The sequence below is a fragment of the Hypanus sabinus genome, chromosome 25 (genome assembly GCF_030144855.1).
Source record: "Hypanus sabinus isolate sHypSab1 chromosome 25, sHypSab1.hap1, whole genome shotgun sequence".
Taxonomy (NCBI): domain Eukaryota; kingdom Metazoa; phylum Chordata; class Chondrichthyes; order Myliobatiformes; family Dasyatidae; genus Hypanus; species Hypanus sabinus.
Genome location: NC_082730.1, coordinates 6,017,071 through 6,029,946, shown reverse-complemented (window position 1 = coordinate 6,029,946; position 12,876 = coordinate 6,017,071). Strand labels below are relative to the sequence as shown.

Below are 12,876 nucleotides of genomic sequence, written 5' to 3'. Positions count from 1 at the left end.
CAGGCCATTGGGCTTCTGAACTTCCTGTCACATCGCATTCAAACTGTGAATGGTTAATCTATTCTGTACCTTACAATATTTATATACTTTAGTTTGCTTAGTTATTCAGGATTCATTTCTATATTTTATCCTTACTTTCATAAGTTATTGTGTGTTACGTGTACCACTGTGTTTTACACCCTGGTTCGGAGAAATGTTGTCTCGTTTGACAGAATACATGTATGTAGTTAAATGGCATTAAACTCGACCTGACTTGACATACTGAGCCTCCAGGCATTGTCAAGGAGATGTGTTGGTGACCAAAACTGTTTTCCTGTGCTCCAAATCCCTCTCAGAGTTTAACATCTAATCCCTGGGGTACTAACTCGAGAGAGAGACCGATGGGAGCTCCCACCAAAGACCCAGCAATTGAAGTGTGGGATTGAATTGTGGGGTGCAGGAGGGGTCCCTGCAGGGTGGGACCTCCCTCACCAGAACAACCAGCTCACTCCTGACAGGAGCCTCCACCTCACGATCACCGCTGGCATCCACTGCATCTGACTGCCTGAAGTGAACCCTGGGAGTGACCGGCTGGAATAAACACTCCAACTGCCCCTCATCAATCTGTTTGTTCTCAGTCAGGACGGACACTTGTCTCACCTCCCCGCTCACTCCTGCCTGTAACCACTGGTGATGACAGTTCCTCTCACCGTTTTACAGAAATAAAGTGTGACCATCCACCAACAATCAACAATGGCAGGGTTACTGAGGGAGAGGAGTGGACGTATGAGGACAAGGAGAATTATCTCGACGAAGGTAATATCTTGACCGATTGAGAGACTACTCACAGGATGGGTACCAGGGCCTGGAGTCACCCCCCTCCAGTCTGTACAGGTGATGTAGCCCAGGTGTTGAATGGTGGCAACTGGTCACTGGTTGTGTGGGTGCTGTCGATGAAAACACATGGGGACAGTCTACGCTGGGTGGGTGGGTGGAGTTCTGGAGTTTACCTACATTATTGACCTGGGATGGTGATCATTTCATTTTTCACAGAGTTCTTTCCAGTAGATCTTCAAATTTCACCCAGAACATCTCTTCCAATAAAAAAAAACTAGTGAAGCCAGCAGGTCAGAGAATGCAGATTTCCAATGTGAGTTATCTGTGCCCTTGTGGTCTGCCACTCAGAATGATCGCTGTAGTGGGCTGTCCAGGACCAGAGGGCACAGCCTCTGAATGTAAGGAAGTCCGCAGCAGAAGCACTGGATACCGTAGGTGAGTCGTCAGACTCGCAGATGATATGGTGCCTCACCTGGAAGGACTGTTTGAGGCCCTGAATGATAGTGAGGGAGGAGGTGTAGGAGTAGGTGTGACACTTGTTCTTCTCGCAAGGTTAAGTGCCAGGAGGGGGATCAGTGGGAAGAGATGAATGGACAAGGGAGTCATGTAGGGACAATCCCTGCGGAAAGTGGAAAGTGGAAAGTCGGGAGGGCTGGGGGGTGGGGAAGGGAAATATGTGGTTGGTGGTGGGATCCTGTCAGAGATGGCAGAAGTTTTGGACAATTATCTGCAGGACATGGAGGTTAATGAAGTGGTGAGTGAGAACAAGAGGAACTCTGTCCCTGGTATTGTAGGGGGAGGACAGGGTTAAGGCCGACATGCATGAAATGGAGGAGATGTGGGTGAAGGTAGTGTTGATGGTGGTGTGTGTGTCTTCAGGCTCTTGTACCCTCACCTTAATGGCAGCAGTGAGAAGAGGGCATGTCCTGGTGATGGGGTCTTTGATGATGGATGCCGCCTTTTGAAGATGCCCTTAACGCTGGAGAGATGAGTTCCTCCTGGAAGGGACTGAAGAGGAGGGGAGGGTGAGAGAAACAGGGTGCTTATCTCTTACAGTTTCTTTTTGCCTTATGTTTCAGGCACCTTGGTCGTACATGATGCAGCAATCCAGGAGCCTGAAGTGAAAACACCAATGGGAATTCTGGCTGGTAACTAGATATCTATGTACTTGTACCTGTAAATTAGTTGCTCTTCATCCCGTATTGGCCAGTATATAAAAGATTATCTTCATTTGTACATTGAACCTTATAGTGAAATGTGTTGTTAATAAACAACACCGTCCGGGAATTGTGCTGGAGGCAGCACACAAGTGTCACCGTGGTTCTAGTGCCCCAACTCACTAACACTGACCCGTATGTTGTTGGACTGTGGGAGGAAACCAGAACAGTGGCGGGAAATGTACGCTGTTGTGGGGCAAAAGGACAAACTTCTTATAGACAGTGGCAGAATGGAATCACATTCATCGGTGCTGTAAAGTGTTATGCTAACTGCTATGCTACTGTGCTGTGTTTTTTCCAGGGGAATTATGTCTGACACAAGGAGAGGTGTTTCATATAACCTTCTGCCCTGTGTCCATTGCTTTGTCAGATTAATACTGATTCCACCTGCAGGACCCAGCAAGTTGGGTTCAATTCCCGCAGCAGCCTGTAAGGAGTTTGTACGTTCTCCCAGTGACAATGCACGTTTCCTCCAGGTGCTCTGGTTTCCTCCCACAGTCCAAAGACGTACCGGGTGGGTTAACTGGTCATTGTAAATTGTCCTGTGATTAGGTGAGGGTTAATCGGGTTTGTTGGGGGTTGCTGAGGCAGCGTCGCTTGAAGGCCCAGAAGGGCCTATTCTGCACTTGATCGCTAAATAAATAAACAACAATAAAAATATATTATAAATATAAATAAGCAGTGCAGAAAGAAAGCAAAAATAGTGAGGTAGTGTTCATGGGTTCAACGTCTGTCAGAAATCTGATAGCAGAAGGGAAGAATTTGCTCCTTAAACAATTAGTGTGTGTCTTCAGGCTCTTGTAGTTCCTTCCTGACGGTAGCAATGAGAAAAGGGCCTGTTCTGGGTGCTGGGGTCCTTCTTGGTGGATGCTGCTTTCTTGAGACACCATCTTTTGAAGATGTCCTCGATGGTGGGGAGGTTAGTGTCTATCACTAAGTAAAGGAGGCAGGTTTTTGCCTAGGTATTCACCAAGGAGGACATGGATGAGAGTGAGGTCAGAGAGGGTATGTTCATAGTTTGGGGCTAAATATTAAGAAACTGGAGGTATTGAGAGTATCGAGAAAGGTTAGGTTGGGTAAATCCTCAGGGTCTGGTGGAATCAATCCCAGACTACTGAGAGAGGTGAGGAAGGAGATTGCAGGGGATCGAGTTACTGAGTTTATTCACAGAGTTATACATCATGGAGACAGGCCCTTCAGACCAACTCACCCACCCCAGCCAAGTCTCCCACCTGGGTTGGGCACATTGGACTGTAAGACTGGGAAACATAAGAGCAGAATTAGGCCATTTGTCCCATTGAGACTGCTCCACCCGTTCATCACAGGTGATTTATTATCTCTCTCTACCCCATTATCCTCCCTTCTTCTCATAACCTTTGACAAGCAAGCTAATCAAAAACCTATCAGCCATTGCTTTAAATGTACTCAATGACTTGTATTCCACAGCCATCTGAGGCAATGAATTCCACAGATTCACTACGCTCTGGTTAAAGAAATTCCTCCTCATCTGCATTCTAAATGGATGTCCCTCTGGTCAGAGGCTGCGCCCTCTGGTCCTCGACTCACCAACTACAGGATATATCCTCTGCACATCCACTCTATCCAGACCTTTAAATATTCCATTATTGTCATTAAGATTTCCTCTCATTTATCTAAATTCTAGTGAGTACAGGCCCAGGGCCATCAAATGCTCCTCACTCATTAACCCTTTAATTTCCAGAATCATTCTTGTGAATCTCCTCTGGACCTTCTCCAATACCAGAACACCTTTCTTAGATAAAGGGCCCAAAACTGCTCACAATAATCCAAGTGCCGGTCTGACCAATGCATTATAAAGCCTCAGCATTACATTCTTGCCCTTGTATTCTGATCCTCTCGAAATGAATGTTAGCATTGTGTTTGCCTTCCTCACCACTGACTCAGCCTGGAAATGAACCGTTATGGAATCCTGAACAAGGACTCCCAAGTTCCTTTGCACCTCTGATTTTTAATTTTCTCCCCACTTTGAAAACAGCCTGTGCCTTTATTCCTTCTACCAAAGTGCATGACCTTACACTACATTCCATCTGGCACGTTGTCCATTCTCTCAATCTGTCTAAGTCCTTCTGTAGATGCCCTGCTTCCTCAACACTACTTGCCCCTCCACCTATCTTCATATCATCTGCAAACTTGGTCACAAGGCCATTAATTTCATCATCCAAATCATTCACATTTCATGTGAAAAGAAGTGGTCCAAACACCTACCCCTGTGGAACACCACTAGTCACTGGCAACCAACCAGAAAAGACCCCCTTTATTGACTTCCTGCCTGCAGCAGCCTTCTATCCATGCTAGTACTTTTCCTCTAATACCATGGGCTCTTATCTTGTTAAGCAGTCTCATGTGCAGCACCTGGTTAGAGACCTGAAAATCGAAATAAACAACATCCACTGACTCTCCTTTGTCGATCCTACCTGTTATTTCCTCAGAGAATTCCAGCAGATCTGTAAGGCAAGATTTCCCTGTAAGAAAACCACGCTGACTTTGGCTTAATTTATCATGTACTTCTAAGTACTGCAAAACCTCATCCTTAATAACTGACGTCAACATCTTGCCACCAATGAAGTCAGGCTAGCTGGTCTATAATACCCTTTCTTCTGCCTCCCTCCCTTTATAAAGAGTGGAGAGACCTTTACAGTTTGCCAGTTCTCTGGAACCATTCCAGAATCTAGTGGTTCTTGAAAGATCATTACTAATTCCTTCACAATCTCTTCAGCCACCTCTTTCAGAACCCTGGGGTGTCGACCATCTAGCCCAGGGGATTTATCTAATTTCGGATCTTTCCTCTTTCCAAGCACCTTCTCCTTAGTAATAGCAACAGTACTCACTTCTGTGCCATGACACTCTCGAATTTTTGGCATGTCACTGGTGTTTACCCTGGATGTACTGCTTTTCAGCTTTTTATCTAATTTCCTGTATTCTCTCTTCAGGACGTTCTCCCATTTCCTACCTATGTCGTCGGTATCATTATGTACCACAACCCCTGGCTGCTCCCCCTCCCCGTTTAGAATGCTGTGGACCTGAATCGAGACATCCCTGACCCTGTTACCGAGGAGGCAAAGTACCATCAGATTTTTATTTTCACATCCACGGAATCTCCTGTCTTCTCCCCCTAACTATTACTACTGCACTCTTCTTCTTCCCCATTCCCTTCTGAGCCACAGAGCCAAATTCAGTGCCAGAGACCTGCTCACTGTGGCTTCGCCCCCACCCCCACCCCCCAACAGTATCAAAGCAGAGTACTTATTATTGTGGGGAATGGCCACAAAGGTTCTCTACGCTGGCCGCCTATTCCCTTTCCCTCTCCTGAAAGGTACCTGCCTCCAAAGTTCCCACATCTCACACAAGGAAGATACCACTATACCTGGATTCATCCCCAGACAATTAGCTATGTATTAACAGAAAAAAATAGTATAAACTTACACAGAGCCTGTGTCTGTGCTTGCCCATACCTGTTAGCCAAAGCTGGACCAGCCTAACACTGCTCCACTCACACAATGCCCACTCTGCTTAAACTTCCTTTCTTTTTATTGGCTCAAATACAACACACTGCCACTGAGATTTGCTGTTCATGGGTTCAATGTCCATTTAGGAATTGGTTGGTAGAGGGGGAGAAGCTGTTCCTGAATCACTGACTGTGCCTTCAGGCTTCTGTACCTCCTCCCTGACGGTAACAATGAGAAGAGGGCATGTCCTGGATGCTGTGGGTCCTTAACGATGGACACGGCCTTTCTGAGTCACCGCTCCTTGAAGCTGTCTTGGATACTATGGAGGCTAGTACCCATGATGGATTGACTAATTTTACAATTTTCTGTAGCTTCTTTCAATCCTGTGCTGTAGCTTCCCTACCACCCCCATGGAGACAGTGATGCATCCTGTCAGATTGCTCTCCAAGGTACAGGTGCAGAAGTTTTCAAGTGTTTTAGACGACAAACCAAATCTCGCCAAACTACTAATGAAATATAGCTGCTGTCTTGCCTTCTTTCTAGCTGCATCAATATGTTGGGACCAGGTTGGGTCCTCAAAGATCCTGACACCCAGGAACTTGAAATTGCTCACTCTGTCCATTTCTGATCCTTCTATGAGGATTGGTGGGTGTAAACTACCTAGAGAACTGCTTTAATGTCCAGTGAGAGATAGGGACCACACTGTGCGCCAACGAATGCAATTTTGTTAACCTCAGTGAAAGCTTTTGCGATATTAGGTAGCGTTAGGTGTGCAGGTAGAGGTGATGTAAAATGGTTTAATCTCGTTGAGCGGGAGGGGGGTCTCGAAGGGCCAAACGCTGCTGCTCTTTCATGTTCCTACAATGGGGGGGGGGGTGGGTGGATTGGTGCCTCGCGGTTCGGTTGCTTTTGAGCGCTGCTGCAGGGAAGTGCCGGAATAGCTGGCTCTCCTCCCTGGCCATCGGCGCGAAGGTTCTGTTCCTGTACTATGTTTTATGCTCAGATGCTGTTTCAATTTCAGGAGTCGGCGGAGGTGTCTTCGGTGTGGCCATTGTCTTCCTCACTGTTGTCTTCATTAAGCAACGAAAGAAGCAGGGGTAAGAGAAAACCTACGTATCTCAGTGTCTTCTATGTAAGTGGCTCAAACCACACTATCAGTACTTGGTTGGTAATGGTTGGCAATGTGTAGGAATGAGAAGAGGAGGAATTTCTTCCACCAGTGGGTCGCGAATCTGTGGAATTCATTGCCACAGACAACTGTGGAGGCCAAGACAGTGGGTTGATAGGTTCTTGATTAGTAAAGGCATCAAAGGTAACGTGGAGAATGGAATTGAGAGGGATAATGAATCAGCCATGAAGGAATGGTGGAGCAGGCTCGATGGGACAAGCTGCCCTATTTCTCCTGTATCTATTGGTCTTATGGAAAGATCTGTCAGAGAACAGAAGGATTATCCTCAGTGCTGTGGACAGTGTTCATTCTGCAGACACAGTAAACATTGTCATTTGCCTGTGATCAATTAGTAGTTTATGGGAGTTTTCTGTGCATCAGTTGGCTGTTGTGCTTCTGATGTTTTAACAGTGACTGTGAAGAGCTCCTGGGCATAACAAGAGCTGGGATATAACTACAATTTGGTGCAGCCATTAAAGTATCCATGTTCCTGGTGAATACTTGTGGATTTGCATCTGCATCACAATCACTGGCTGCTCCACAGTTGGGCACTGTGTTCCTCTAATCAGAGATACCCAACCTGGCCTTGACGGACTCCCCCGGCTAACGGCAGGGATCCATGGCATGAAGAAGATTGGGAACCCTTGCAAACCTTTCCTAAACTGTCCTATGGTAAAATATAATTGCTCATGGACAGGTATATACATATACAGTGATGTCGGAAGCTGCTAACACTTACTTACACACTGCCTGTTATGCCACTGGTGTTTAGGGCAGTAATGAAGGTCCTCCATCTCTGGTGGTGTTCAGGGCTTCCATCATCGTGTTGGTGGCTCCGTTTTGTGTCTACCTTAGAGTGTCAGAGAGCAGAAGTGTGCGAGGTTGCCATTACTAGAGAAAAGGTTTTTGGGAAACTGAAATGTCTGAAGTAAATAAGGCACCTGGACCAGATGGCGTACACCTCAGGGTTCTGAAGGAGGTGGCTGAGGAGATTGTGGAGGCATTAATAATGATCTTTCAAGAGTCAGATCAATTGATTCTGGCAAGGTTCTGGAGGAATGGAAAATTGCAAATGTCACTCCATTCCTTGAGAAGGGAGGGAGGAAGAAGAAAGGAAATAATCAGGTGGTTAGTTTGACTTCAGTGGTTGGGAAGATGTTGGAGTCGATTGTTAATGATGTATTTCAGGGGTACTTGGGGGCTCATGATAAAATCGGCCATAGTCAGCATGGTTTCCTCAAGGGGAAATCTTCCCTGTCAGATCTGAGGAAATTTTTTGAAGAAATAACAAACAGGATAGAGAAAGGAGAATTGCTGGATGTTGTGGTTCTGAATTTTCAGATGGCCTTTGAAAAGGTACCACACGTGAGGCTGCTAAACAAGTTAAGAGTCCATGGTATTACAGGAAAGATACTAGGATGGGCAAAGTAGTGGCTGATTGGAAGGAGGCACAGAGTAGGAAAAAAGGGAGCATTTTCTGATTGGCTGTCAATGACTAGTACTGTCCCACAGGGGTCTACGTTGGGACCGATTCTTCTAACATTAAATGTCAGTGATTTGGATGATGGAATTGATGGCTTTGTTGCAAAGTTTGCATGCGATATGAATATAGGCAGAGGAACAGAGTGATAGCTGTGTGGAATGAGCTTCCTGTAGAAGTAGTAGAGGCCAGTTCAGTTGTGTCATTTAAGGTAAAATTGGATAGGTATATGGACAGGAAAGGAGTGGAGGGTTATGGGCTGAGTGCGGGTAGGTGGGACTAGGTGAGATTAAGGGTTCGGCATGGACTAGGAGGGCCATGATGGCCTGTTTCCGTGCTGTGATTGTTATATGGTTATATAACAGGTAGTTTTGAGGAAGTAGAGAGGCTACAGAGGGACTTAGATTAGGAGAACAGGCAAAGAAGTGGCAGATGGAATACAGTGTTAAGAAGTGTTTGGCAGAAGAAATGAAAGGGTAGACTATTTTCTAAATAGAGTGGAAATTCAAAAATCTGAGGTCAAAGGGACTTGAGAGTCCTTGTGCAGTATCCCCTAAAGGATAACTTGTAGAATGAGTCTGTGGTGAGGAAGGCAAATGCAATGTTAGCATTTGTTTCAAGAGGACTAGAATATAAAAGCAAGGATGTAATGTTGAGGCTTTATAAAGTGCTGGTGAGGCCTCACTTGGAGTATTGTGGGACTTCAGGGTTCAAAGGAGGTTCATGAAAATGATTGCAGGGTTAAATGGCTTGTCCCGTGAAGAGTGTTTGATGGCTCTGGGCCATATTCACTGGAATTGAGAAGACTGAGGGGTGACCTCATTGAAAACTATCAAAAGTAGAAAGGCCTTGATAGAGTGGATGTAGAGAGGATATTTCCTATGAGTCTAAAGCCAGAGGACTCAGCTTCAGAATAGAGGAGCATTCTTTTTGGATGGAGATGAGGAGGAATTTGTTTAGCCAGAGTGGCAAATCTGTGGAATTCTTTCCACAGGTGACTATGGAAGCCAAGCGATTGGGTATATTTAAGGCAGAGGTTGATAGAATCTTGATTGGTCAGGGCATGAGGGGAAACGGGGGAGGTCAGGAGACTGGGGCTGAGAAGGAAAATGGATCAGCCCTGATGAAATGGCAGAGCAGACTTGATGAGCCAAATGGCCTAATTCAGCTCCTATATCTTATGGTCGCATGGTTTACTGTGAGTCATGCAAGTCCCAGGTGGAGGTTCAGGAATACTGTCACACTCAGATGTAGAAGGATTCTTCATTGCTGTTTCCATAACAGTTTTGTTTTACTTGTCAGGGTTGTTACCCCTGAACTTGGAGGACTGGTGGACCACTCTTAGTCTGGCCTCTACCCTTTGACCTGTTTGGCATGGGTGACCCTACCAAGAGCCAAAGCTTAAAGCCTTGACTCCAGCCAGCATAGTTCTCTGGGTCACTGAGGCACACAAGCCTCCAAACCTCGACAAGGTTCTGGTCCTCTTGGAGGACTAACTGCACTGTTAGAGTGGAAGTACAGGAGCTGTCTCCATTCTGAGTCCCTGTAACTGAACTTTCAGCATGATACTTTGCATTTCACAGTACCTTAGATAGCACAGCTGTTTTTACAAGTTTAAAAGTTCATCACATTCTACTTTGCTATTAATTTTTTTGCTTTTTTTTGTATTTTAGATCCTATAGATTAACGTTGAATGATGAAGAAGCAGATTCAATGAGAAAACTGACGGTGGATCCGTGATGAACTCCCACCCATGGGAACATTCCTGTCCTTGGCTCACCAGGTCTGGGTGACAATGAAGGAAACCAGAGAACAAATCAGTTATTATATCCTCCAGCAGTTTTCTGCCTATAAATGTGAAAAAGTTGTACTTTGTTTACTAAAAAGTAAATCGTGAATAAGAATATTTTAAGGAAATTTCAAATCTTGTTCCAATGGCATATTGTAATGGACTTAATGGGCAAATGGTCTCTCCCTGCAATCATTCCAGAATTCCAGTCTTGATCACTCGTTCAACTGTCTCTGGATACTCAATATCAATCTTCACCATCAGCCTATGATCTTTGGCCTGATCGCTCCTTACCTTTTCTGCACATTTATTTAATTTTTAAACTCATTAATTTGTAAGAATGAAGTTTTATCCCCTATCGTGTTTCTTTCGGTGGTTATTTGTGAATTCTAAGTTGGTCATGATGGCAGAGCAGACGAGGGGCTGTATAGCCTAATTTTCTCCTGTGTCTTATGGAATTTTCTAAGGGCAAATTTCTTTACTTAAACAGCTGGAATGTGAGAGTTGGCTGTACTTGCTGAGGAGGAGTAGAGTGAAGGTTCACTATATATACTAACAGCAGCATTTAATGGAAACATTTCAGTTTTATTCAAGTTAAGTTTATATCCTGAAAATTTACCAAAATCTTTTAATATTTCCAAAAGTTTAGGAATTGATTCCTCAAGATTCGAAATAAAAATCAAAAGATCATCTTTTGATAGGAGAAATCTTATGTATAGTTCCATTTTGTAGAGATACCATGAATGTTTTTGGCTTCATGTAATATTATAGCTAAAGGCTCCAATACAAGATTAGATAGTGAAGGGCTTAATGGACATCCCTGTCTAGTACCATGAGAAAGTGAAAAGAAAGAAGACCTGTAATTATTAGTAATGACCGTGGCAATAGGGTCCTTATAGAGCATTTGAATCCATCTATTAGTATTATTACCAAAACCAAATTTTTCTAATACTTTAAACAAATATGGCCACTCAACTCTATCAAATGCCTTTTCTGCATCAAGAGAGATAACACATTGAGGTTGCTTAGATAATGGTGAATATATAATGTTCATCGATCTCCAAATATTAGAGAAAGAGTAACAGCCTTTAATAAAGCCTATTTGATCTACACAGATGATTTTAGTTAAAATGGTTGCCAAGTGATTAGCCATTATTTTAGAAAGAATTTTTGCATCCACATTTAATAGTGAAATAGGTCTATATGATGAGCATTCAATATATTTAATGATGTTCCTTTTAGGATTGTTATTACATTTAGATATTTAGGTATTATAATTACTAAAAAATATAAAGATCTTTATAAAGCTAATATAGTTCCTTTAATAGACTCCATGAAACAACTGTTTTCTGGATGGAATCCACTTACTCTTTCTTTAATACGTTGTATCCATGCTGTGAAAATGATGATTTTACCTAAATTTTTATATATTTTCCAAAATATACCTATCTTTTTAACTAAAAAAAATTTTCGATCAAAGTGACTGTCTTATTTCTTCCCTTATTTGGAACAGTAAGAGACCAAGAATTAACAAGTATCATTTACAGAAATCCAAAAAAAGATGGTGGACTTGCACTTCCTAATTTAAGACTATTATTGGGCTGTGAATATTAGACAATTATGTTTTTGGTTATACTGGCTCAATAAGAACTAAAAACCATTATGGGTTGATTTGGAATTAAAAGCTGTTAAACAATTTCATTTAACTTCTATATTAGGAGCTCCATTACCTTTACAGCTCTCTAAAATTCCAAATTTAAATCCCTAGGGATTTGGGTTCAGTTTCGCAATTTTTAAAATTTTAAACAATTTAAATAGTCTAGTTTTTTATATCAAAACTTTTCATTTAAACCTTCAATAACCAACCCCATTTTCTCCCATGTAGAAATAAAGGAATCCGTTCTTTTACAGATATGTTTTGTGATGGTCGATTGATGACTTTTGAAGAGTTAATTAACAAATATTCTCTCGCTTATACACATTTTTTGCAATATTTTCAGGTTAGACATTTTTTTAGAACAATATTTACCTAAGTTTCCATATTTACAAGAATCTGGTTTGTTGGATACCATTTTGAAGTTGAATCTTTTAGTGCGAGGTTACATTAGCAGAATTTATAATTTATTTTTGTTACAAAACGAGAACCTACCACTAAAGCTTAAACAAGATTGGGAGAGAGAACTTAATGTGACCTTTGTTAATGAAGATTGGGTTTGAATTTTGAAAAATGTTAATTCTTCTCCTATATGTGCCAACCACTGTTTAATTTAATTTAAATATGTTTGTCGTTATTATTTAACAAAAGGAGAGACTATCTAAAATACTTCCTAGTATAGACAGCTACTGTGATAGATGTAAAACTGAAGTAGCTACTTTGTCACATATGTTCTGGTCATGTTCTTCATTAAAATTGTTTTGGAAATGTTTATTTTCTACAATTTCTAAAGCTCTGAAAATTAGTTTACAACCTAATAGATTGACTGTTCTATTTGGAATAGTTCTGCATCATATTCAGGGTATTTCATCTTCAGATCAACATGTAATTGCATTTGTTACATTATTGGCAAGAAGGGATGTTTTGTTAAAATGGAAAGATATCTTTTCCCCTACATTAATTGAATGGTTTTTTCAAGTAATGTTATGTCTTAGTTTGGAAAAAATTAGAAGTAGAACTTTTGATCCTCGATTTGATTTTGAGAGAAGATGGGGTTCTTTTGCCAAGTATTACCATTTAATTTGAATTATTCCATATGGTTTCCTTCCAATTTTATTATCCTTTTTATAAATATGAATTGGTGGCTGATGACTCCTTTTCTTTATATATTTGGATGATTGTCAAACGTATTGCTCGGGGTGGGGGCGGGGTTGATTCCTAATGGGTTTTTTTCTTTTGATTTGTAGTCAGTGGGTTTCTTTTCCTA

The 12,876-nt window shown here is 42.4% G+C and overlaps 1 protein-coding gene across 18 annotated transcripts in view; it reads left to right on the top strand.

Moving 5' to 3' along the window:
- The window catches only part of LOC132380947 (sushi, von Willebrand factor type A, EGF and pentraxin domain-containing protein 1-like), an 81,575-nt gene extending 69,194 nt beyond the window's left edge, over positions 1-12,381 (top strand). For 16 of the 18 annotated variants that reach the window (XM_059949943.1, XM_059949948.1, XM_059949941.1 and 13 more), the window contains 4 exons: positions 700-795; positions 1,896-1,964; positions 6,540-6,615; positions 9,840-12,381. In XM_059949943.1, the coding sequence (XP_059805926.1) occupies positions 700-795; positions 1,896-1,964; positions 6,540-6,615; positions 9,840-9,906 (308 nt within the window). In that variant the 3' untranslated portion in view covers positions 9,907-12,381. The remainder of the gene's footprint in view (positions 1-699; positions 796-1,895; positions 1,965-6,539; positions 6,616-9,839) is intronic. The other 2 variants (XM_059949952.1, XM_059949942.1) reach the window with 1 other exon arrangement.
- The last annotated feature ends 495 nt before the right edge of the window (positions 12,382-12,876 follow it).